This window comes from Lobosporangium transversale (genome assembly GCF_002105155.1).
Source record: "Lobosporangium transversale strain NRRL 3116 chromosome Unknown BCR41scaffold_32, whole genome shotgun sequence".
Taxonomy (NCBI): domain Eukaryota; kingdom Fungi; phylum Mortierellomycota; class Mortierellomycetes; order Mortierellales; family Mortierellaceae; genus Lobosporangium; species Lobosporangium transversale.
Window position 1 is genome coordinate 459,761 of NW_019029010.1, and position 23,189 is coordinate 482,949.

At 40.3% G+C, this 23,189-nt stretch overlaps 5 protein-coding genes across 5 annotated transcripts; 2 read left to right on the forward strand and 3 right to left on the reverse strand.

Moving 5' to 3' along the window:
* Nucleotides 1-444: 444 nt before the first annotated feature.
* On the reverse strand, nt 445-2,958 carry BCR41DRAFT_423992 (hypothetical protein; the record flags this gene model as incomplete). Its single annotated transcript, XM_022030358.1, has 1 exon — nt 445-2,958. Exon 1 carries the CDS (start codon nt 2,929-2,931, stop codon nt 445-447), a length of 2,487 nt encoding a protein of 828 aa, XP_021879157.1. The 5' UTR covers nt 2,932-2,958.
* A 7,812-nt stretch (nt 2,959-10,770) lies between these two features.
* Nucleotides 10,771-12,069, forward strand: BCR41DRAFT_388169 (hypothetical protein; the record flags this gene model as incomplete). Its single annotated transcript, XM_022027970.1, has 3 exons — nt 10,771-11,079; nt 11,485-11,653; nt 11,795-12,069. Exons 1-3 carry the CDS (start codon nt 10,975-10,977, stop codon nt 12,067-12,069), a joined length of 549 nt encoding a protein of 182 aa, XP_021879158.1. The 5' UTR covers nt 10,771-10,974.
* A 3,107-nt stretch (nt 12,070-15,176) lies between these two features.
* BCR41DRAFT_398610 (hypothetical protein) lies at nt 15,177-16,629 on the reverse strand (the record flags this gene model as incomplete). Its single annotated transcript, XM_022028979.1, has 4 exons — nt 15,177-15,525; nt 15,615-16,015; nt 16,161-16,251; nt 16,607-16,629. 4 exons carry the CDS (start codon nt 16,627-16,629, stop codon nt 15,177-15,179), a joined length of 864 nt encoding a protein of 287 aa, XP_021879159.1.
* A 1,579-nt stretch (nt 16,630-18,208) lies between these two features.
* BCR41DRAFT_398611 (aldo/keto reductase) lies at nt 18,209-19,815 on the reverse strand (the record flags this gene model as incomplete). Its single annotated transcript, XM_022028980.1, has 6 exons — nt 18,209-18,786; nt 18,880-19,083; nt 19,176-19,241; nt 19,320-19,491; nt 19,591-19,608; nt 19,702-19,815. The coding sequence occupies 6 exons, from the start codon at nt 19,813-19,815 to the stop codon at nt 18,209-18,211; spliced, it is 1,152 nt and encodes a 383-aa protein (XP_021879160.1).
* A 1,544-nt stretch (nt 19,816-21,359) lies between these two features.
* Nucleotides 21,360-23,188, forward strand: BCR41DRAFT_423994 (GTP cyclohydrolase II-domain-containing protein). The gene is made up of 2 exons (XM_022030359.1): nt 21,360-22,461; nt 22,724-23,188. Exons 1-2 carry the CDS (start codon nt 21,530-21,532, stop codon nt 23,136-23,138), a joined length of 1,347 nt encoding a protein of 448 aa, XP_021879161.1. The 5' UTR covers nt 21,360-21,529; the 3' UTR covers nt 23,139-23,188.
* The last annotated feature ends 1 nt before the right edge of the window (nt 23,189 follows it).

Below are 23,189 nucleotides of genomic sequence, written 5' to 3' on the forward strand. Positions count from 1 at the left end.
TTTCTTTTTTCTTGGTCAATGGAAGGATGCATGTTTGTCTATGTTTTCCTGCATAATTCTTCTCGTTCATTTTTCTTTTTTCTTTTTTTTTTTTTGCATATTGCATATTGCATACATTCGGTCATTTCTTTTTGTCATGTGGAGATTTTGAGGGTATTGTTTGCAGTCTTTTTTTTTTTTTTTTTTTTTTTTTTTTAATTTGTTTATTTATTTATTTCATTCTGTAGTTTACATCTTTTTAGTAAAGAAAGTAAGAAAAATAATAAAAAAAAAAAAAAAAAAAAAAATACAATGAAGTAAATAGCTAGAAAAAGCGGGAAAAAAAAATAATATGAAAACAAAAAAAGAAAAAAAAAAAAAAAAAAAAAAAAAAATCTCCTAAAGTAAAGCTAAAAGGTGATAAACCAGATCTCCCTTTTTTTTTTTTTTTTTTTTTTTATACACTCAAGCATCCATCCTTGAGGAAGGTCTTGAGGGGGGATATTGTTGTTGTAGACTATACTCGCCATCTCTATTATTGTCTTGGCCATGAATGTAAATGTCCTGAATACGCTCATCAACTCCTTCATGTTTAATAAAAGGATACACAGTCTCGTCTTCGCCTTCACCATCCACCTCATCAGAACTGTTGTGACTCTGATGACTCTGATGGCTCTCACGACTGAGTGAGCGATTCATAGTCGAGACATTACCGCCTGTAGCATTAGCATTTGCTGCCTCAGCAGCGGCTGCTGCCCTTGTAGCCGCTGCTTCAGCCGCAGCCATTCCTTCCTCCGTTTCAAAAAACGGCGTCATTGGTGGGAATTGTGGCAAGGGCGTGATCGTGTGACCACATTCTGCATTATGGTTGTTCTGTGTCACCAAAATGCTCTCCACTGTCCTGAACCGTCTCCAGATCTCGCGGTTCTCTTGCTGGAGCAGCTCAAACTGTGAACGGATCTGATGGAGCTCCAAGACTTTTTGCTCCATATCCTTGATATAGGCCTTACGACGGTTCCGGAACGTCCTTTGAGCTGCTCGGTTCTGAGCTGCTCGGCGGGGATGGGTTACATTGGTACGAACTGGCCCAGCTGAGGAGGCTGTAGCTATGGCTGTGCTTGTGCTTGTGCTTGTGCTTGTCGCGGTAGTGGAAGCGGAAGTAGAAGTAGAAGTAGAGGTAGAAGTGGCAGTGGCAGTGGCAGTGGTAGCTGCTACTGCTGCGGCAGCAGCAATTGAAGCTGGCACTTGGGTATAGTTGGAAGGATAGGTCTCAGTCATGCGTCTCAAAGTGCGTGTTGTCGTCGACTTGATGTTGCCAGGGCCCGTGCTAGATGAAGATGTCCTGGCAAACTTGGTTCCTCGAGGGTTGCTCTCATCATCCACATGAGAACCAAGGAGCGATCCTCTGCCTGTTGGAGCAGCGGCAGCAGAGATACTTCTGGGCCTCTTGGCGGAACCACCTGTGGTTGCTGCCATTAGAGACGTAGATGGAGTCATAGAATTGCTCATCATCCCTGCAGCAGTCGCAGCAGCGAGCGTGTTCTGTGGAGTTGCGGTAGTACCAAGTGAGCACGAGAAATCTGGGAGAGGAGCAGCAGCAGAACCAATAGAGTTTGGAGACAGTTGCGCCAGCGCAAACTGTGGTTGGTGGTAATGGCTTGATCCTTGTCGCTTTCTCCTTGGTGAGGCAGGATGGACAGAGGAACCATTGTTGTTGTCCGTTGTCAACATCGAGCCTGTGGTAAGGGACGAATAGATCCCCTGCGAAGAATGAGGACGCTTTGGAAGAGGAGAATGTTGCTGCTGCTGCTGCTGCTGCTGGTATTGAAGAGAACTCATCAATGCTTCCTTTGATAAAGAACTGGCTGAGGAAGTAGCCGAGGTACCCAAGAAAGGGAGCGAGGTCGGAACACTCGTTGGTGTGAACAGATGAGCAGAGCTGGCAGATGAGGTAGGGGAGTTACCCATCAAGGCCGATGAGCTTGTCACTGGGATCGACACAGACAGAGGCATGGACATGGGCATAGCAGAAGAAATCGCTGAACGGCCTGCGGTCGACGAAGCTGCTGATTCGTACATGAGTTGCTGTGATGAATGATGAAGAGAATAGGAGTGCTGTTCCATAGCTCGCTGTTGTTGTTGTTGTTGCTGAAGGCGCATAGTATGTTGTTGGTTCTGGTGGCGTTGGTGAAACAAAGAGACATCGTTATAGGATTGTTGCATCATGCGTTGGTGTTGTTGAGGTGACAAACCATGTGGAGACCGTTGTGAAGGAAGGATGTGATGTTGTTGTGGTTGAGACATGGGTGATGAATGCATATCGAAGGTAGGATACATCATATACTCTAGATTTTGAGATTGAAGGCTGTTCTCTGTCTTGATAACTGAGAACGATGGAGAGGATGGTTCGCTAAGGGTGCCGATCATCATTGGTGAGACCATTGAAAAATGCATACTATGCTGTTGCTGTGGTGAAGGTGCTACTTGAGAAGGATGTTGAGTCTGAGGATTGGACTGTGGATGGTGTCGTGTCAGTTCTTGAGTTTGGATTTGGATCTGAATCTGGGCTTCGTTGTCTGGAAAGGAGCGTTGGCGACGGAATTGATGTGATGGGGGATGAAAGGGTTGCTGGGATTGAGGATGTGGTTGGGATGGTGAGTGTGGATGGGATTGATGGACTTGAAGATTTTGAGGTTGTTGTGGTGATGTTGAGGATTGAGAGAGAGAAGGATGTTGAGAATGGTTGGGAGGATGCGATGAATTTATGTATGAAGAGGAAATGGAGGCTGAGGAAGTCGGAGATGGGCCCAGAAGGAATCCTTGGCCAGAAGGTTGTTGTTGCTGTTGTTGTTGTTCTTGCTGTTGTTGAATAAAGTCCAAAACGTTCTCATTCAGCTGAGTATGCGATGCATTGAAGAATTGGTTATTCGGGAACATAAGGGTCTTGAGCATTGGCGGGAAAAAATAAAATAAAAAAAAATAAAAAAAAAAAAAAAAGTTGACGACAGGATCGGAAAGAGGGTCGATTCTATCAAACCTACTTTTTTTTTTTTTTTTTTTTTTTTTTTTTTATGATCGAGGATAGCTTGGCGCCTTTTTTGGAATATATCGCACGGTTGATCGGTGTTTTTTTTCCGAATGGGTGGATTATGTTTATACGGATGTTTGTCTTTTTACTCGACGTTTGTGTTCGTTGCTGAAACACGACAAGGAGGGAGGTAGGGCAAGTAGAAGAGAGGGGAAGGTTTGTGGACAGAGAAAAGGGGTGGCTTCTAGAGTAAATTAAAGTATAAAATATATTGTATTGAATCATTTAGTAACCTCAGCAAGAAGCACAAAGCACAGCATATCGTAAGCAATTCATACGATTTGTATTGTAATGCAAAAAAAAAAAAAAAATTTGCAGGATGGAAAGAGTACGACAGTGTAGAGTCATAAGGCAAGGGGGGGATTGCGCGGGTAAAATGCGGTACATGTAGGTTTTTTTGAGAGCCTTATCTTGGTCTGCTCGATTTGACTGAAAAAAAAAAAAAAGACAATTTTTTTTTCTGCGTCTTGTGGCTGAAGGTTGCACACAAACACAATGTACACAAATATGTATGTAATTGTATACATTCTAAAAGTTTTGTGTAAGTAATCATGGGTCCATTCTATTTTTTTTTTTCTTTGTTTGTTTGCTGACCTATGATGCCAGATACTAGAGAGAATAACTAAACGAGTCACCACTTTCTGCATATATAATATGCTATGCTGGGATATCAGTTGCAATTAAAAGAATAGAGTAAACTCTTCCCCAACTGTATTCATAAATGTCTATAGTTCTTTTTTTTTTTTTTATATTAATAGTTCTGGAAGGATAGGCATAACGGGCATATTTCAGTCAGAATGTTCGATACAACCTATGATCGAATATCTTTATGCCCGAGAAGAAGGGTAGTGTGTGTGTGTGATGATGGAGCCCATGATCGGTTTTCAGGGGAAGGATAGAGTGCAACTAAGGGGAGGAGAGAAGGAAGAAAGGTGCAAAGAAAACAAAAATGATTGGAGGAGGGATGACAATGATTGCTTACATGTTTTTTTTTGAAGTGTGTTATATTAGATGGATATGTAAGAGAAATACAGAATGATGATGGTGATGGTGATGATGATGACGAAGTACTTTCCACGGCAAAAAAAAAAAGTAAAAAAAAAAAAAAAAAAGGTAAGCAAAGGGTTTTGAAATTATTATTGTTTCTATTCCAAAATGACATTAATATTTTCTAGGCATTGGGCTTGGATGTGCAATGGTACGATGGGCGGGGAGGAGGGGAAGGGAAATGGTCGAGTGATTGGGTGCCAAGGCTGGATTAATTTTTTCACAATCATGCAGGAAGCAGGACTGACAACTATAATTGAACAATTGGAACAAACCAACAGAAAGAAAGAAAAATAATGAAAAAGACAATACATACTAACAGACCAAATGAGACGTGAGTTAAGGATTAGACGAAGGAAAAAAAGAGCAATGATAAAGAGACTGAGGAGGAAAAAGAAGAGAGGGAGAGGAGAGAGTGAAAGGTATCAACAACAAAACTGGACAAAAGAAAAAAAAATATTGTAATCGTCAATTGAGGAGGAGCGAGAGGGGGCGAACGATCTGATTTTATACGATTTCCTGTGGGCAATAGTGTAAGGACTGTAACGCATCTTGTTTTCTTTTCGATGTGAGAATGTGCACGGCGGCGAGAATAAAAAAAAAAAAAAACAGATGGGAGTGATTGATTGAAGGAACGTACCCACACATGTCGAGATAAAATGTACCATGCTCCTTTTGTCTGTGAGGCCCCTCTGTGTCTGCCAGAAGTAAAGTAAAGAAAACAGGTTGTATAAATAGAGAGTAACACATGCGCGTCTTTTCGTTGACTTTTCGCTGTGTGTCACACACACCCCTCTCTCTGTTTCTATACTAAAAAGTATTTGGATGAATTGAATGTAAGAGTTCTTTTATATATAATTCAATTCACTATTAGCTAAAGTCTATCTTTGAAAACCAGATTCGCTGCAACGATTTGAACTAATAGCGATGCAACTCAATAGTGTAATATACCAAACTATGATAAACATGGATATATTAGCACCGATATTCTAATACAATTCATTCTCTCACAAATCATAGTTGCCGGGTGGGGGCATTGCAGAAAAGTCATTGTTTATGCCACTATATACTCTCTCCTATTTCATCCGCAGGCTGTAGCTAACTGGTTCTTATTCCTTATTCAATCAAATGCCTTACACTTGTATACATATTCTATCTTTTTTCGTTTCTTTCTTTCTTAAGACCCCCCCCCCCCCCTTCGGAATGACTTGCCATCTCAGATGGATCCTTGGTGCTGTACCCAGTCCTAGTCCCATTAACAGTGATCTCCTCTCCTGACAAAGGAAGGATCAATCGTCTTTTCTTTTCACTCTAGTTCTTATTCTATTTTGTTCTATTCCATTCTATTTTATTTTATTTCATTTTTTGTCTCATGATCAATCTACGAACCAAAAGAGCCTGGGGAGGGATGAATAACAAAAACTTTTGGAAATATGAAAACATGAAAAGTATGGCCTTTATTGATGAATTACAAAGGCTCCGTCAGCTCCCCGTCAACAATTTGATCCGGTGTTTTAGAACTATGAGCTTCAATATAATCGGATACGCAATTGAAGGACTAATAACGAGAGGCTCCTTGTACTTGAACAGACACTAAATAAAAAAGAAAGATAAAAAGAAAAATCGGCACCATCTAAATTGAAGTCTATTCGCTGATTGGCAAGGGGAGGAGAGGGAGGGGGGGGGGGGGGGCCAACTTTCTAAAAAAAAAAATTCTCACGGTGCTACAGACTCAGACCGATTCCTCAACGTCTTTTTTTTTTTTTCTCTGTATCTCTTCAACCTTGTATATCTAGAGATTTGCCGATTCTCTAAAGCCAAAATAAAAAAAAGTAAAACTAATACGAACACCAATACGAAACGAGGCAGTAATGTTTTATTATTATTATTATTATTATTATTATTTGTTCTAATGTGGCCCATCTCCTTTATTTACTTTACAAAGCAAACAGGATTGAGGGCGGTTGTATGAGATCTACTGTTTTTGTTGAATGTGGTTTGCGTTAAAAAGTTTTTTTTTTTTTTATTATTCTCATTAATATTATAGAGGATATATAATATTGTTATTCATGAAGGCTCAACTTTGTCTATATCTTCTCTTTCATATTCACGCGACAATTAGCCTCAATAGGCATGAGAAAGCTCTTTTTTATTTGCTCGTCCCCCTTTGACTATTTTGTGTCTCTGTAACACAACACGAAGAAGAACGTTTTGAAACTCTTTAGGAAAAACACGAAACAAATATACTTTTGACGACTAAAGAAAATAAAAAAGCTTTGGCATTTGGTATTTACTATAAACACATGTCAATATCGTGCGAATCTCATCGAGGCTCTGACATTTCCGGTGTTATTGCATGTCACTGGGGTCTGGACCTTTATTATTATTATTATTATTATTATTATTATTATTATTATTATTATTATAGTATTATAATATTATAGTAATATTCTTACCATTATTTTAGATCTTTGTAAACCATTATTTTAATTATTACGATCATTATTATTGTTTATTGCCCCAATAATCCAATAGCAAATAGAAAAAGACTTGAAAAACAAAATATATAAAATAAAATAAATCAACGACGAGCCAGCCTCCAATGAATGGCAAGTTACCAACTTAGTGCCCCCCTATGAAGGGCCTTAAGGAGAAGTTGAGCCTTAATCGTCATAAGGAATCATAATGTCTTTGATCGGTTTCTTTTTTTTTTTTTTTTAGCAAGTTCATTAATTAGAATGCAAATGAAAGCGCCGATTCGCATAGGAAACCAAATAGTCTATATTCCCATCACCCTGCTCTAGAGCCAACAGTGACATGGTATTAAAATAGTTACACCTATCGGTAGGTAGGAAAAACCCTTCTCTCACTCTATCTTCCTCGCCTCCCCTCCTCCTCCCTCCCTCTCCCCCACCCCCCCCCCCTTTTTTTTTTCTCGTGCTCTTTATTAAAATATAGAAAAAAAAAAAAAAAAAAAAAAAAAAAAAAAAGAGCGAAAGACAAAGGAAAAAGGAAAAAGGAAAATCAAAGTGATGATGTTGTCGCTTTCTTTCTTTCTTACAAGGAATGAACCATGGGGACATGCTTACCCGTTGCATGTGAATAGTATATTTATTTTATGCATGTTATTTTTTATTTAATTTTTTGTTTTTCTGTCGCGTAACTAAATGGGCAGCTTGATTGATGACTTTTGGAGATGATGAATAGCTCCAGAGTATAAGACATGTCATCGCTCTTTTTTTATTCTTTCAACATCTTTCTATTTTCCATAACCGGGGCATTAGGGCATTAGGGCATTAGGGCAATTAGAACATTCTCTGGACCCCCTTACCTTTCCCATCTCCACATGCAAGCGATTGAAGTTTATATTGTGATCGTTGATCTTGATCGAGAGAGAAAAAAACCAAAAAGCTATTTTGCTCATGGTACAAGATATATACTCAAGATACACGCGTTCGCTCAGTTTTTTTCTAAAAAAATTTATTGTGTTTCTAGTTGGTCCGAGAGCAACGCTTTATTTCTTTATTTTGTTGTGAATTGTAAATGTTTATTTTGAATACAAAGTGATGGATGAACGCATTACCATCTCATCATGGAGCTCTCTCTCTCTCTCTTTTGTGCAAGTTGACGCAAGGATGAACATAAGTATATACCCTAAAGAGGTACATCCGTTCTACCCTGAGATTGACCGATGTAAACGCCAGGTTCTCTCTCTCCTGATCCTATCTAATCCTATCCATTCTTTTCCTTTTTCTCCCCTATCCCTCACCCCTATTCCATAAGGGTTATAAAAGTGCAAGGGTCACTGTATCCACCATTACTGGGGTAAAGTTTTTTTTTTTTTTTTAGGCGTGCATAAGATTTTCTAATTGATAGGGGAGAGAAGGGGGGGGATACTGTAGCATGATGACTTTGGTGTTGCACAAAAAGCATTGACTTGTGGTCCCCGCATTTTGTACCCACCGGTGCGGAGTAAACAGATCATAACCGAATCTGTTACAGCTTTGTCTTTTCCTCTCAGTCTCTCTGCATTGTTGTTTACACATTCGTTTTGTTTATTTATTTATTTTGTCTGCACAGAGCTCAACAAAAAATATCAAAGACGAAACAGATTACCAAAGCACAATGCTTCTAAACAGTTTTCTCTCTCATTCATTTTTTTATATTTTTTTTTATACATATATTTCTTTTGCCCAATGCGAACATGGGCTTGTCTATTCACATGTTCTACAGTCTGATGTGAAAGAGAGGGAAAAGACAAAAAGAAGTTGAGACAGAGAGAGAGAAAGAAAAAGTAGGAAAGAGCAATGAGGAGCCCAGGTAGTCTCTGCAATAGGAGGAATGCAAATATAAAAATGATCCGTTACTTGTTCATCGAGTTATACTGTGTCACGATCACTTCAATAAACATCGAGAGCCATTGATTATGCTGACGAGTCCCTCTCCCTTCGTTTTCTTTCACTCCTTTCCATTCCCTTTATTCTCTCCAACACTCATCTATTTTTCATGATCGACACTTCGGACAATAATTAGGCGGGAAAAAATAATAAGACGCCGATGACCACTCTATACCGCTGAATGGCTCACAATTTCTTTATTCCTTCTTTACCCCTGATATGCTTTTATGGGTCATTAATATCATTTTTGAGATCATTAGTATATAAATACCAACTGGCAGCTTTTTTTTTTTTTTTTTTTTTTTTTTTTTCTGCACCATGGAAAAAAAAAAAAAAAAGAGAAACGGTATAACGGAAAAATAAGAATTTTCCTTTCCTTGCTAATAGTCTATGCACAGGCATGTATGATTGTTTAATTATGCTGTCCTTTTTAAACTTTTTATTTTTATTTTTTATTTTTTAATCTCGATCGCCAGGTGGAAAGTTAGTATAGGGGGGAGCATGAGTGCATCAATTGTTTGTCTTCCGCGGAGTGCAACTCTTTGCTGCAGTTCGGACAAAAAAAAGAAAAGAAGAGAAAAGGTATCCCTATTTTTTTGCGTTTTTTTAAAGAATGTCCCCTTTTTTTCCCGTATTGTCTTTTTCTTCCTCTCCCTGGAAGCGAAGGGAGTAAAAAGAAAATAAGAAAATAAGAAAACATGCAGTTTTTCTTGTTGTTTTGTTCGGTGAGTTTTTTTTTTTTTTTTTTTTTTTGGTTACACATTCGCTTTGCATGGTGGTTAGGTCTCAGATTAAGCAATCATAAAGTGGGTGATGCCCAATGTCGGGGTCATTGACGAGGAGGGGGCTTTCTTTCTTATTTTCTTTCCTATTTTAGTGCGCGTCATATTTGTTTACTTTTGTACGACGTGGTAGGGGGTCTATTTACCTAACAGAACTTTGATCTTTTCTAAAAAATAAAGACACTTTGTCACCTTTTACACCTATGAATCTTTTTTTTTTTTTTTTTTTTTTTTTTCTTCTTTGAATAAAGCTATCCTATAGATACGCTTCTCCTCTTCAGAATAAGCAAACATGCAAAAAAAGAAAAAAAAAAATTGAATGTTATTTTTTTATTTCCACCCCTTGATTACACAACCCAAGATTGGCTTACTACTTTTATACTATTTACCCTTTGATCCAGGGTCTAAAATTGTGCAACGTAAATAAATAAAAAAAACGCGTAGATTTGTCATTGTGTCAACAAACACCGCTTTTTTTTTTTTTTTTTTTTTTTTTCCTCCTCGGGACAACATTGTCCTTGAACAATTCCCTACTTTACTTGAACTTTTTTCCTCGCGCATAGTTAAGCAAGCTAAAAGTAAAGTTTTTGTTTCTTTTTTTAACCTTATCCCGTCTGCCTTATATTTTTTTTCCTTCTTACCTTTCGGATATATAATTGCATGTAGATGAAGGGAGAAGGAGATGAAGTTTTAATCGCCTTGGCTCTTCTGGATCCTGACTGCCAATAAGAAAACAAAACAAAATAAAATAAAATAAACGCGTGAAAAATTTTAATGTACAAAATATATACTTTTATCTCCACCAACAGGGACGACTCCGGCTATGAGTCCCTTTCGATCTACAATAATGCTTGCGCTGACGGTACCAAGGTTCATCCAAAAGATCGTCTATCACACCGTTCTCATCTCTCTCACAGTAGTACCACCAATCAACCATCGGTCTCCAGTAACCATACTCCTTATGGCCTTCATCCTCTTCACCCTCATAGGCTTCGCCATCTTCACCTACATCGTCCAGTGTCTCTGTAGGCCTAGGCTCTTTCTTTGCAACTTCAAGCATACGTAGAACCGCTGATGATTGGAATTCAAACCCGAGCCATTTGAGATCTTGTTTTGTACATTTCAATCCCAAGCCGCTGCTGAGCTGCCGCTTCTGTTTTCCCCATTGCCGTGAAGCCTGAAGGGATGGGGCTTCAGACCAGTCAATGGCCCACCCATCATTATTGTTCATAATCTCGAGAACATATTCCTCTGACAAGGACTGGAACCATGAAGGACGAATCCATTGAAGTTTAAGAACCCTTAGCGATTTGAGCATACGTAGCTTGCGATAGAGTCCTCGGATCAACCTAATCAACTCCAGGTTCCCTCGAGCGGAATTAACCATATCCTCCCTTGCAATACCGATATCCATTTCCAATACTTCCAAACCATGGCAGACCCAATTAGGTTGCTCCGCCATCGTTCTGAGGTCTACCCCCTTCCAGGTAATATTCCATGATTCATCTATAGAGATTCCGCTCCGAAGGCTTAATTCTTTCAGATCTGGACAGCGAGCTAGTATCCAAGCAGGGAGCGTGGACGAGTGCTCAGCACAGCAAGTCAGTCGGAGGGTTTGAAGCTTAGAAATTGGTTTACAAGAGTGTGTACACTTGATATCACCGCAGGGACTAGTTGAAATATGGTCTGGCTCCGAAGTGCTGATACAGCTCCCAATAATAGCCTTGATGAGGATGTTGTGTACGTCAAGCATCAGGCCCAATCCCAACTCGCGAATGGGGCTGTGGTAGAGACGAAATGAAGGTGTTCGATCCGCTCCTCCTAGCGCCATCTCTCCCTCCTCAGCTACCACCTCGTCCTTGTCCAGCTGTCCTCCTCCCTCCTCTTCTCCTCCCTCAACCAGCGTATCCTCATATGGCTTGCTCGAGTACAAAAGTCTCACTGCCGAACCAGCCCAGAGTCCAGCAAGGTTAGTCATATACGATAACTCACGATTATTGATCCTCAATGCCCTCAACTTGCGACAAGTCAACCGTATTATTTCTACCATCTCGTATACTTTCCCAAAAGCAAGCTCGGGGACATTAAACTCGAGAAGACCTGGAGAGGACCTCAACAATGGGAACAGAATGGCCTCTTCATACGAATTCATTTCTGAACAAAAGCGTAGTTGATGTAACAAAAACGGCAGCTTCCGGTTGGCAAGCGCCATAGAAGGAGAGCTTTCGGAGGCTCCCCACCCGGAACTATAACGGGACCGTACCCCTGGGCATGCAAAATCTTGCAGGGCCTTGGGGCAATGAAGGATCAGTTGGATACATTCTTCATGACCTATCCAACACCCTGTCATATCGATCCGAGTTAAAGCTTGGTGTTGTGACAAAGACATCAAGACTCTATCAGTGAGAAGAGTGCAGGTTTGACCCTGCTGGCCCGAGTTCCTCCAGGTTATTTCAGACTGAATGACGAGTCGCTCGAGTTTGGGATTAAACTCTATTAAGTTCAGTGCATTCGACTTGGGCGTAAGAGGAGATTGACGGGTATTGTAGCCAAAATAGTTCTTGCAGTGGAGCTCTCTCAATTGGGTAGGCGTCTTGGAGTAGGACATCGTCTCATCGGCTATTGGAGAGATCATAGGGGTAGTTGCTCCAGCAGTAACTGTAGTAGTGCTCATCGACAGTGCGTCTTCAAGAAAGTAATCGGCAGTATAGGTGTCAACAGCAAGGAGTCGGATCCGATAAGCGTTCTCAAGGATATTCTCGGTTTGCTCACATGATAGATTGATAAAATCAACCCGATGGTACCGGTATGGATCTATGGCCGTGTTCCATGATCGACAGACACGCCAACAACTCCAAACGTCAGTAGTTGTTAAATGGGAAAGTATATTGTCTACGAGAAGTGGAATATTAAATATTTTGTGAAGATGAGAGGACATGATTTAAAGGAAAGGAAAAAAAAGGAAAGAGATGGACGGAGCTAGAGGAAGGAAAAAAAAAAAAAAAAAAAAAAAAAAAAAGCAAAGAGAATGAAGTGAGAGCGATGGGGACGACTGTGGGGCCGTAATGAGAAAGCAGATTATACGGCAGGAGACGTGGTTTTTTTATAGAAGTTTTAGAAGTGCGAACTGAGGAGACAGTGGCGGTGGCGCATGCAAAAGCCTTTTTTATAAATTGAAGGCGTATACTTGGGGGCGTTAAATTGTAGTCAAGGTTGCTCATTTTCTTTAGAGCCGCAGTAACTTTATTTATTTTGTTCGGAATTGTTAGACGCGTTTGCCGTTCACAATTGGAAATTAAGGTTGCTAAGGCTAAGGCATTAAACAAATATAACACACTATTACACACAACACAATAACTGAGGACATTCATGGTGGCCTCATATTTCAGAACTACAACAACAACAACAACAACAACAACAACAACAACAACAACAACAACAACAACAACAAAAAAAAAAAAAAAAAAAAAAAAAAATTAGGCGGAAACAGGATGTTTGCAGAAGAGCTCAATAAAAATCAAAAAGAGGCTCTTTTTTTTATGAGCATATTTTCTCATCGAACTTGGGGCTGTTGCCGGGAGCCCGGGCAGAATCATTTTTTCCCTCAAGAACAAGAATAAATGTTAACCTTGATTCCATGGCCCGTGTACATGGAGAGGAGGGAATGGTAACGTTGTCATCCTGTGTATATCCCTTTTTGTTATATGTATATATATATATATATATATATATATACACAAAATGCCCTCTAATTAATTAGCGCGGATTTTAAAAAGTCATAGAGTGAGAATGAAAGTGGAATATTTATAATTGCTAATGCGAAGGAGATTGGCGATGGGTTTTCCATGTACAGTACCAAAAAAAAAAAAAAAAAAAAAAAAAAAAAAGGAAAAGGAAACATAGAAATGGCTTGAAGGAAAGATAAACTCTAAGCCTTTTCTTCTTTCAAATCGGGACAAAGCATGATACTATATATATATATCGCCAATTTCATTTGGTCATGATACCTTATATTTTTAATCTAAAAACGATGATTGAGTTGTTCTGGTGGCATTTCACTACGTGACGGACTTGCAACAATACTCGCAACAAGCGAGCCAATTGGCTGCCAATACACTCGAAAGTATTCAAAAAATATAAGGTATCATGACCAAATGAAACGGGCTATATATACGTTTATACAGTCCTCGTCATTTGGTCATGCACATATTGTAAAAAAATATTGATTGAATTGGCTCCAGAAAAAAACGTGTCACATTGAATGGGATCTGGGTATTGAATCGGCGGCTGAATTTGGCCACCAGTTCATTTAAGATTCTTTTAAACCTTGAGCCGGCCAAATCAGTTCAATAATTATATGCTTTTAGAATATGTGCATGACCAAATGACAATAACTGGAAGCTTCTGGTCTCAAAAATGATAAGGACTTCTTTTCAAACTTGCTATTGGTTAATAATAGTCATCAACCAACCACTCTATATACGTAGATGATGGATATTAAACTTAGGCATGACTTAAGGTTACACCCACAATTGATTCGCAATCCAGTGGCGGAGTAAATGAGAAAAAATGTTTCAGTCATACCAGTAAAAAGGCTCCCCGCTTTCTTGATCAATTAACGCCTGGATATGTAAATGTATATATAATAATGTATATATAATATCATCATCACAGATATCCATGAATAAATAAATAAATAATAAATGAGAACTACAGTCCCTCATTTTTATAGGTTGGTGGCAACCTTCACGTGATGATTCTGCTATGTAAACAAAGAATGAAGTTTGTGGAATACGCGAAAAAGCAAATTCATTTTATTCATCACCCAAAAACTCTTAATAGGTAACCACAGCGACTTCTTTAACAACATTAAAATTCTTTGTATACGTTGCGTATGGACTATTTATCTAGGCTATCCAATAACGTCTCCACTTGGACTGTATTCTTTTTTATAAGCTTTTATAAGCAATATGTATTCAACGATAAAACTCTGCACATAATAGACCTTATTGGCAATATCGTCTCTAAATACTCAATCTAAACCAATACTCCACTTACAACAATAGGGGCATCCGGCTTTACAAATAATGCGTGAAATGTATATAAAATATATACTTATGCGAGATGGACGAAGATAGCGAACGAGGCTATCATGAGCAGCAAACTGATAGTTGCCAGGCAAGCTCTTTTATTGGGGGAGCCTGTTTGATCAATTGTAATATTCGTCAATAAGCTACCTCTTTCGCATGCTTTCACTATCGCCTCCACTTGCTTAGAATTCAGTTCATAATGGCTATATACTTTCAATCTATATAATGATGTTGAAGCAAAGCCCTCCTCCTCTTCCTTTTTAACTTTTTCTTTTTTTCCTCCTTCTATTCAACAGTTATTCCTCTCTACGATCCATGCGACTATTCAAGGTGTGTATACAACTTATGACCCAGTAATGAAGGCTTAATCTGAGCGTCAGTGTTTCAACCAGTCTATCCTTTCGTTAATGAGTTCCAGAATTCTAAACCAAAGTGGTTTGCATGCATATTCGTCGTGATACTGTAAAAAGAGAAGGAGGCAGGCCTGTGATACCATAAAGACAAAAGGAATTAAAGGTACAGTAGAAAATATCATAGGTTATTTTTTCTTTTTCTTTTATTTGACGACATTTTAATTGGAGAGGCATCATCGAACAACTATTAGGTTAGTTTAAAACGCTCCCAAACATGCTTGGCAATAGTTTTGTTTCCTTCAGAAACATCGTCCATCACTTGTCCTACCAACTTCGTCAGTATAATGCTGAGTCTCGTCTTTAATTATTTTGCTGGATTCTTTCTCTTGAAAAGGATTCTCAATTTTTTTTCAAGACAATCATGAGCCTCTTTTCCTTTCTCAAAATAGTGCTCCTTCCTCATTCTTCAAAATATTTTCTGCAATTTCGTTAGAGAGCTCTGCAGCTATCCTTGCTGTTCCTTTTCCAAGGCTCTGACTTTCCGCTAACATAAAGAGTGTAAGCGGTTGCATCAAGGGACTCTCTACGATTGTGCTTGGTGCTCTACTCAAAAAGCATGTGGCAATGTGATGGAAATTACTTCTAAGTTGCAGTATCTGATCTTCTTCTCCTACTCCTGGTCGCTTGCTTTTATTAAGAAACTTTTGGGCCTCGTCAATGGAATTCTGATTTAAGAAAATGCCCGTGCTGTTTGAGATTTCAAATCCTTTCAGTGAACCCTGAGGGTCCCTGTTATCAAGGTATCAAACAACACAGCTCCAATGACCAATTTGTCTGTATCCTTCACGGTTATTGTTAGGGGTCATACATCCTCGTACTGGACTGATATAGGTAGCATCGAGCACGTGGCATCGTCAATTGTTTGTTCAGTCCGCTCTTCGTAGATATCAATTGCTTGTGCTCGACAATATACTTCGACGTAGGCAGCCAGGGCTGCTTGTTTCCCTGGCTTCAACAAGATGCAGCCCGCTAGCATTTTTACGCAAGCATGCTTCAGTTCTGGTCGACGGGACCAATTCGTATTAAGAATGCTGCGGGCTGTATCGTTCAATTCGACAAATCTCATTTCTTGAAGAACAGTAAGATAAGGCGATTTCCAGATAAGATTTTCCAAGCTGGAGCGTGGAGGAGGCAAACAACGACTACACAGACTCTTTTCTGGATCTCTGAGCTCGGAAGTTAGGTCAGAGTTAGTCCGGAATGGACTGTCCGTGGAAAACTTGTCGAGTATGGAACGGTGGGCCAGTGTTATCCGTTAGGGTAATGAGCGAAAGCTAAAGGTATTAACCATCATGATCATTTCCTTATTCCCTAGCTCAGAGCCCTGAATTTGTTGAAAAGTAATGGGGACTTGGTCCTCATACCTTACTTTCAGAGAAATTGGTCTGAAGAACAGGATTTGGTGGCAACAACAAATCTTGTGGCGTCGATGTCCCTTTCTGGTACGCCTTTTTGCTTTCGAATGCCAGTTTGGAGCAAAAAAAGACGCACCATTTTGACGCCTTGTGGATTAACAATTTTGGCTAAGCAACAAAACATGCATTAAAGCCTCAAATGGCATAAAGGGGAGAGACACCCTAAAAGCGCAGTCTTCTGCTAGCCCTCCGCTAAAGAGGTCCATTTGATGCATGTGGTCCAACCACTGAGCGAGTCACCAGAGCTAGACCTTGCAATCGTGGTCTAGACAGCGGCTAATGAGAGAACAACAGGTGTTCCCCCATCTGAGTCCAAAGCAGAAGCTCTTTGACCTACGCCGAAGATCTTACTAATTATCGGCAAATAGTGTCCACCCCTGTTCTTGCTTATTTACCCGAAGATTCTAGATTCTGTCATGGTGATGGCACGAGTCTTAAAAAATCTTAAGCCCATTCACGCGCGTCTTAGAAAGAAATTGTTCAAAAAAAAAAAAAAATGGAGCTCAGTAAAATCTCGACGTTTGGTCCCAGTCTGAGAGAAGATCAAGATACATTTGCCTTGCAGCACATGAGTTTCGTCTCCAGACTGGTAACGAGCCTATGCGCGTATCACGTCGTCAAACTCTGAATCTTCTATCAAGCAGTCTCCCGCAGAATCCAAGGACAACAAACCTCCAGAGCCAACTGGAGAAGTAAAGGAGATCTGGTATCCTTTCCAATGCAAATTAATCTCAACCATACTATTGGCGAGATAAAGAATGCCATCAAGGCAAGGATTAAAAACACACTCGAGAGTATCAATGCAAAGACCTCACTCCCAAACTCATCCCTGCCAATGCAGCAAAAGAAATATATGCAAGCTATCCAAAAAAGTCACTTCGGATCCTTAATGACGAGCTTGAAAAGCTCAATGCTTACTTTCTTGATGAGATGGCAGATGGCCACGTTGAGATTATTGCCGAAGTGCCGAAGAGCCGATGCGAGGTTTGCCCTAAGGTTTTGATGAGCTGATGGCTTCGATCTAAGGCTTTGATTTAAGGCGTAGGGGCTGTCTTCAAAATTCATGTACTCTCAAAAAGGGGCCTAGATTCGTATATTTTTGAGGTTCAAATTTTTTCTGGTTGTAGATCCCTTCCTTTGCTCACTCTTAGTGGTGAATGCCCCCAAAAAGACCAAAACAACTGACCAGGCCATGGATGATGAAGTGAGGCTCTCTGATCTTTCCAAGGTAGAGCTGATTTCGAAATCTGGACATGTTGGCGAAAAAGTGTAAAGAAGGCGCCTATAACGCACTAGTTAAAACTGCCACTGCCCTCCAAACTTCGTCGTTTTAAGATATAGAACTGATCTCCAGTGCCATAGATGCAGAGAGCTCTCTGCGATCGAAATGAGGAACCTATACCTAAGGCAGGCTTGCAAGAGCCTTTACGCTAAAATTATCTCGTCTTTTGAAACTACGGCGAAGGGGACTCAGAATCGCATGGTTGTTACAGGAACTCCAGGGATTGGGAAATCAGCCATTCTTATATACTACATGATTCAATGCTTGCCATAAGCAGTGATGACAATCCACTCGGTGGACCGGTGAAGTATGAGCCCATCACCGATACGATGGTTTTACTTTTCTCCCACATTGAAAATGTGAGGGAAGACGTTATGTTCTTATGAATGATAATTGAAAAGCAAGTGTAAGAGAACAATGAGAAAGACAAGACAAGATGAGGTATGTAAAAGAGTATTTAAAAAAAAGGTAAAAAAAAAGAAGAAAAGAACTAAGGGAGGTGGTAAACTATTATTTACGATTGTCGCTTCATAAAAAGATGAATAAGTTCCTTAATCTGCAGCAAACATTTCCATATTGGGCATATCCTCGGTAATCAATGGTGTTTTTTGCGAAGTCCTTCCTATCAACTTTGCGACGTCGAGGCGATTTGCATTACTTATAAGTAATGTCTTGGCTAGTAGGTATATGCTATAAACAGTATAGTAGACGTGTTCTACATTTTACTTGTACGAAGATTAAACAAAGCTTGAAACTGTCTAGGCACCTCGATATCGACTCCAATACCGATAAATGTATCTAGGTCCTTAACCAGATCTTGAGGGAACGGCAACTGCTTGGGGTTGCTGACAGAATCAAGCCGAGCCATCTGGGATGGCTTCAATGTGAACTCCAATGCATTCAGGTTATCTTTCAACTGCTCCAAGGTACGAGCGCCGATCAAGGGTGACGTGATACCAGGTTTTTGCAATATCCAGTTCACTGCCACTTGTGCGGGTGTTCTGTTACATTCTTGGGCGATGGCCTTGACCTCGTCCAAGATTCTCCAGTTTCTGTCGTGTTTGAAGTGAATGTCCACTTGACCTTCGCGCTTACTGTCCTTGTTTATCTGTTCGCGCAAGTGCTTTCCAGTGAGGAACCCTTCAGCTAAGATAGACCAAGGAACAATCCCAATACCCATATCCGCACACATGGGTTGGATATCGGACTCGAGGGAACGGTTTAAAAGATTATAGCGTGTTTGGAAGCCAATGAACGGTGTCAATCCGCGTAGATCGGCCATGGTGTTGGCAGCTTTTGAAATGTAAAATAAACCCGTATGGCTCTTAGTTAGCCTTTATCAAAGCAAATAACAATAACAGCAAAAAAAATGTATTTACAACCTACAAGGAACCACCCAGCTGGGAGTGTCGCTCACGGCAACATAGAGAGCCTTTCCAGCACGGATAACATCGTCCAAGGCCCGCATGACTTCGTAAATGGGGGTTCTATACTCCCAGAGATGAACATAGAGAATATCCACGTAGCCCATTCCCATACGCTTCAAGCTACCATCCAAGGTTTCTACTAAATTTTTGCGATGATTGCCACCTGGAGAGTAAAAACAATAGCATCAATCGTACAATGTTTCATTCAGGACAGCCCACTCTAAATGAAGGAACTAATGATAAAGTCCACGTTACCGGCATTAGGATTAGGATGATTAAATTGGCCTCGACCCATAATAGCATCGAGCGACGCTGCATTAACTGTGAAGGGGATTAGCATACGGGAACAAGGAATGAAAAGTTTCCTTTGAACAAGATAACATTAGTGCCCATGCTTACTTGAATACTTTGTAGCGATCACGCACCCGCTCCTCTTGCTAGAGATATATTCTCCCAAGAATCTCTCGGAATCACCGTTCATGTAGACATTGGCAGTGTCAAAAAAATTGCCTCCTCTTTCGTAGTAAGTATCAAATATCTTCCTACATGTCTCCTTATTGTTACCGAAACCCTAAAAAACCACCCATTCATAGTGATGTGCATTTTGGTGAGTAACAAATTGTCTAATAGTAAGCAGTGGGCCTATCTTGTCGAAGCATACTGCGATTACCCATTTGTCTCCAAAGGTCTATATTAAGGCGACACCAAAGAGGTTATTATCGGTATAATGAAAAAGATCACTCATAGAACGTAAAAAAAGAGTCCTTGTATTTTTAATTACCATCGTCCCAAGTGATAAGGGACTGACTCGAAGTCCAGATTTGCCTAATAGCACATAGCTATCCAATGCTGTCAACGCCTGGTCGATAGGTGAGTTATCAGAAGTATCCTTCATACTGACTGACTTTGGAGTTGTTACAAGAAAAGGGGAAAGAGAGAAAAGTGGCGGCGGAAGAAAAAAAGAAAAAAAGAAAAAAAAGAAAAGTGAACGAATAAATAAAAAGTGGTAGAGTCAAGCGAGCTGAATATGACTTCCCCCATGTCTGGATCCTATCTGCCTGGCAAGTGAAGAAATATGGTTTGATAGTAAGCATTACATTTCATTACAAGTTAACGAACAGTTTTTAATGCATTGGCATCAGTTGATTCACAGACACATGGGTGACAACCGCTAGATTCAGGTTTGCTAACGTGACACCACAATCAAGATAATAGGCCTATACCACATCCCCAATAGACCATATCTGATAATTGGCAATAGGTTTGGCCTGCTATATCCGTACATTGTTTGGCCAATATATCCTTCCATCGATTAATATCCAGGAAAGAGCTATATATTTAGAGGGATATCTACTGTGCGTTTCGGGGAATGCCGGGATTTTGCGCCCTTCCTCCATCTACACATCATATGGTTCCTGATTGACGGCCCTTCATCTACAACACCTTCGCTGGCCAAAGTTATCATTACACTATCGCCAAGGCTTTATGTTTCGATAAGGGCCTCATACCAGAAAGTTGACAAAAAGGTAGCTTGGATATATGGACGTAGGTAGAATTGAAATGATATTGAGAGAAGGTTCTAGTTTTCTGAAAATTTTGTTGCTATAGAGCATTTAGAAAAAGCTCTATGAGAAGGTAAGGTGGTGTGCCAAGATACACCCGAAGGATGTATTGACGCGCAAAGATACCGGAGCAGGAGGCACGTGTCCATGCTAGGAAAACTCTCTAAGAACTAGGATACTTTGCGCAGGCAAGAGTTTTCTACAAAATTGCAGGTGTATTCTTCACTGGTTGCTAACGCGGCAAGATAGTAGTTCATTTGATATATTCCTAATAAACCGAACAGGGAATTCAGTTTATAGGAGTTTTGAATATTCATTAACTTTTTTTTTTTTTTTTAGTATTGAAAAACCCAATCAGTTCAAAGGATCCCAATGCTCAATGTTCCCTCATTCCTATTGAGCAGTTACAAGGCGGTTTGCTTGTCGCTCTCACGTATGTATCCTAATGATCATTAAATTTATAGCTCTAACCATGAATAATAAAGTGGTTTCAAGGTCTTTGATGATGTTTAATAGGTAGAGTAATCATTTATTTTGAACGAAAATGGGTTAAAATCCATGTGGATATTGTTTGCTCGCTTGCTGATGATAATGCGCAATATGCAAAATGCGTAAAAATATTTGCATTCTACGATCTGACGCGTAACCGATTGAATTTTTGACAAAGATAGCCTAGACCATGCATTCGCATGGTCCTTTCTCAAAGAGAGAAAAGCAATGCGACGCTAAACAAAAAGCAAGGAGAGCAATATGCAAAAAGAGATGGAAAGGGGGAGACGGCGATTAGATTTCAAATCATTCGTTGGATGCATTTCATGCTATGATTTTTATTAAAGCGCACTACTCGCCCGCGGAAGTGTCCATCACAAATGATTGGGTTCCTCAAGCACTTTTCCTTCTCACACTCACACTTTTATTTTCTCCTGAACCCTGCACCTTCACCTCTTTCTTCACTATCTTCGCTACCTTCATCTCCCTCATCCTTCTCTCTCCCTCTTCTTCTCTGCTTTTGCTTCTACTTCATCTCCTGGTTGCGTTTTTAACGAAATGGCTTGCGACATCACCATGAATGAAACCCCTGTGGCCACACACCAGAACTACATTCCTCGGAATGCCGTTGATCACATCAACCCATTCTTTTTCAAGAGTCACCACCATGCCTATGGTCATAGCCACAGGCATGGCCATAGTCATTACCACCATCGACAAGAACAACAGCCTTCTCCTACTCCTTCTCCTATCCCCTTAGATTCTCAATTGCAGACCCCTGTCCCAAGGCGTATGTCTGCCCAGATCGATCCTTCTTCTTTGCCTGCTTCTTATAGTACTCCTCCTGCTACTCCTCCTTTGACCTTAAAGGGCGAACAAACTTCTCCCCCTCCTACAGCCACTACTTCTACTACGACAGCTACTTCTGCTTCAAGTGTAGAGACCGAATCATTGGCATGGTGTACTGCACGAGCAAGGATCCCAACCCCCGACGGATCCGAATATTTTTTACATATTTATGAGAACAAACAGGATAAGAAAGAACACTTGGCTTTCGTATTTGGAGACATTATCCGTAGTCAGAGTCTTGATCGAGTTCAACTTAACGAGACAGAAATGGATCGGATGAAACGTGGAGCCTATAGGGGACGTCTACCCAATCTTGTTGATCCAGACCAGGATGTATCCATGGAGATGGTTGAGACTGTATCAGTCATATCTGCACCAGCATTAGCATCAACATCAGCGTCAGTATCGGTATCAACAGCAGTGGTGACGGCAAGCATAGCCACAACATCAGCAGTAACAACACAGGCTCCCTTGGTCCGAATTCACTCAGAATGTTTCACAGGAGAAATAGGTCATTCAGCTCGATGCGATTGTGGTGAGCAATTGGATGAAGCTATCCGATTAATGAAGGCGGAAGGCTCAGGTGTGGTAGTCTACCTGCGACAGGAGGGACGTGGAATTGGTTTAGCGGAAAAGCTCAAGTAAGTCCAACCAGAAGGGGATTACAAACATTCACTTTCGTCATGCGCATTGTATTATCGTCCAGACCGAGCCAACCCCACGTGAAATATTTGAACCCGAAAATTCAACCGGAAGCCGATCACTCTTCACACATCCCCTTCTTTACATTAATACCGTTCTTTTTTTTTTTTTTTTTTATTTTTATTTTTTTATCTGTTCTCCTACAGTATACACCATAAGATATACTTACACATATTAATGTCTACATGAATGGTTTTTTAGGGCCTATAACTTGCAGGATCTAGGATATGACACTGTCACAGCCAACTTGTTACTGAATCATGGTGCGGACGAACGAACTTATGAAGTTGCACAGGCAATCCTTCGGGATTTAGGTCTGCAGCAGATCAGGCTTTTGACCAACAATCCAGATAAGATTGAAAAGATTGAAAGGATTGAAGAACAGGGACAAGAACGGGGACAGGGTGCACTTGATCAAACCAGGATCAAGGTGGTAGAACGCGTCCCTATGATGCCCAAGTCGTGGGAGGCTATCCACCAAGGTACTGAGACTGACTTTGAGATTAAGGAAGGCGCTGTTGAGAACAAGGTTGTCAAGGGTAAAGAACTGGACAAATATTTGAAAGTCAAAGTCGAGAGAATGAGGCACATGATCACTGTTCCAACATCGCTTTGAGTTTGATAGACTTTTCTCTTTTCAATCATATCATCATGTATTCTATTGCCA

Excerpts from the sequence above, each read along its gene's own strand:
- BCR41DRAFT_423994 (XM_022030359.1), top strand. The coding sequence starts at position 21,530 with ATGGCTTGCGACATCACCATGAATGAAACCCCTGTGGCCACACACCAG. Across the intron at positions 22,462-22,723 it reads GGTTTAGCGGAAAAGCTCAA|GGCCTATAACTTGCAGGATC; the intron begins GTAAGTCCAACC and ends ATGGTTTTTTAG.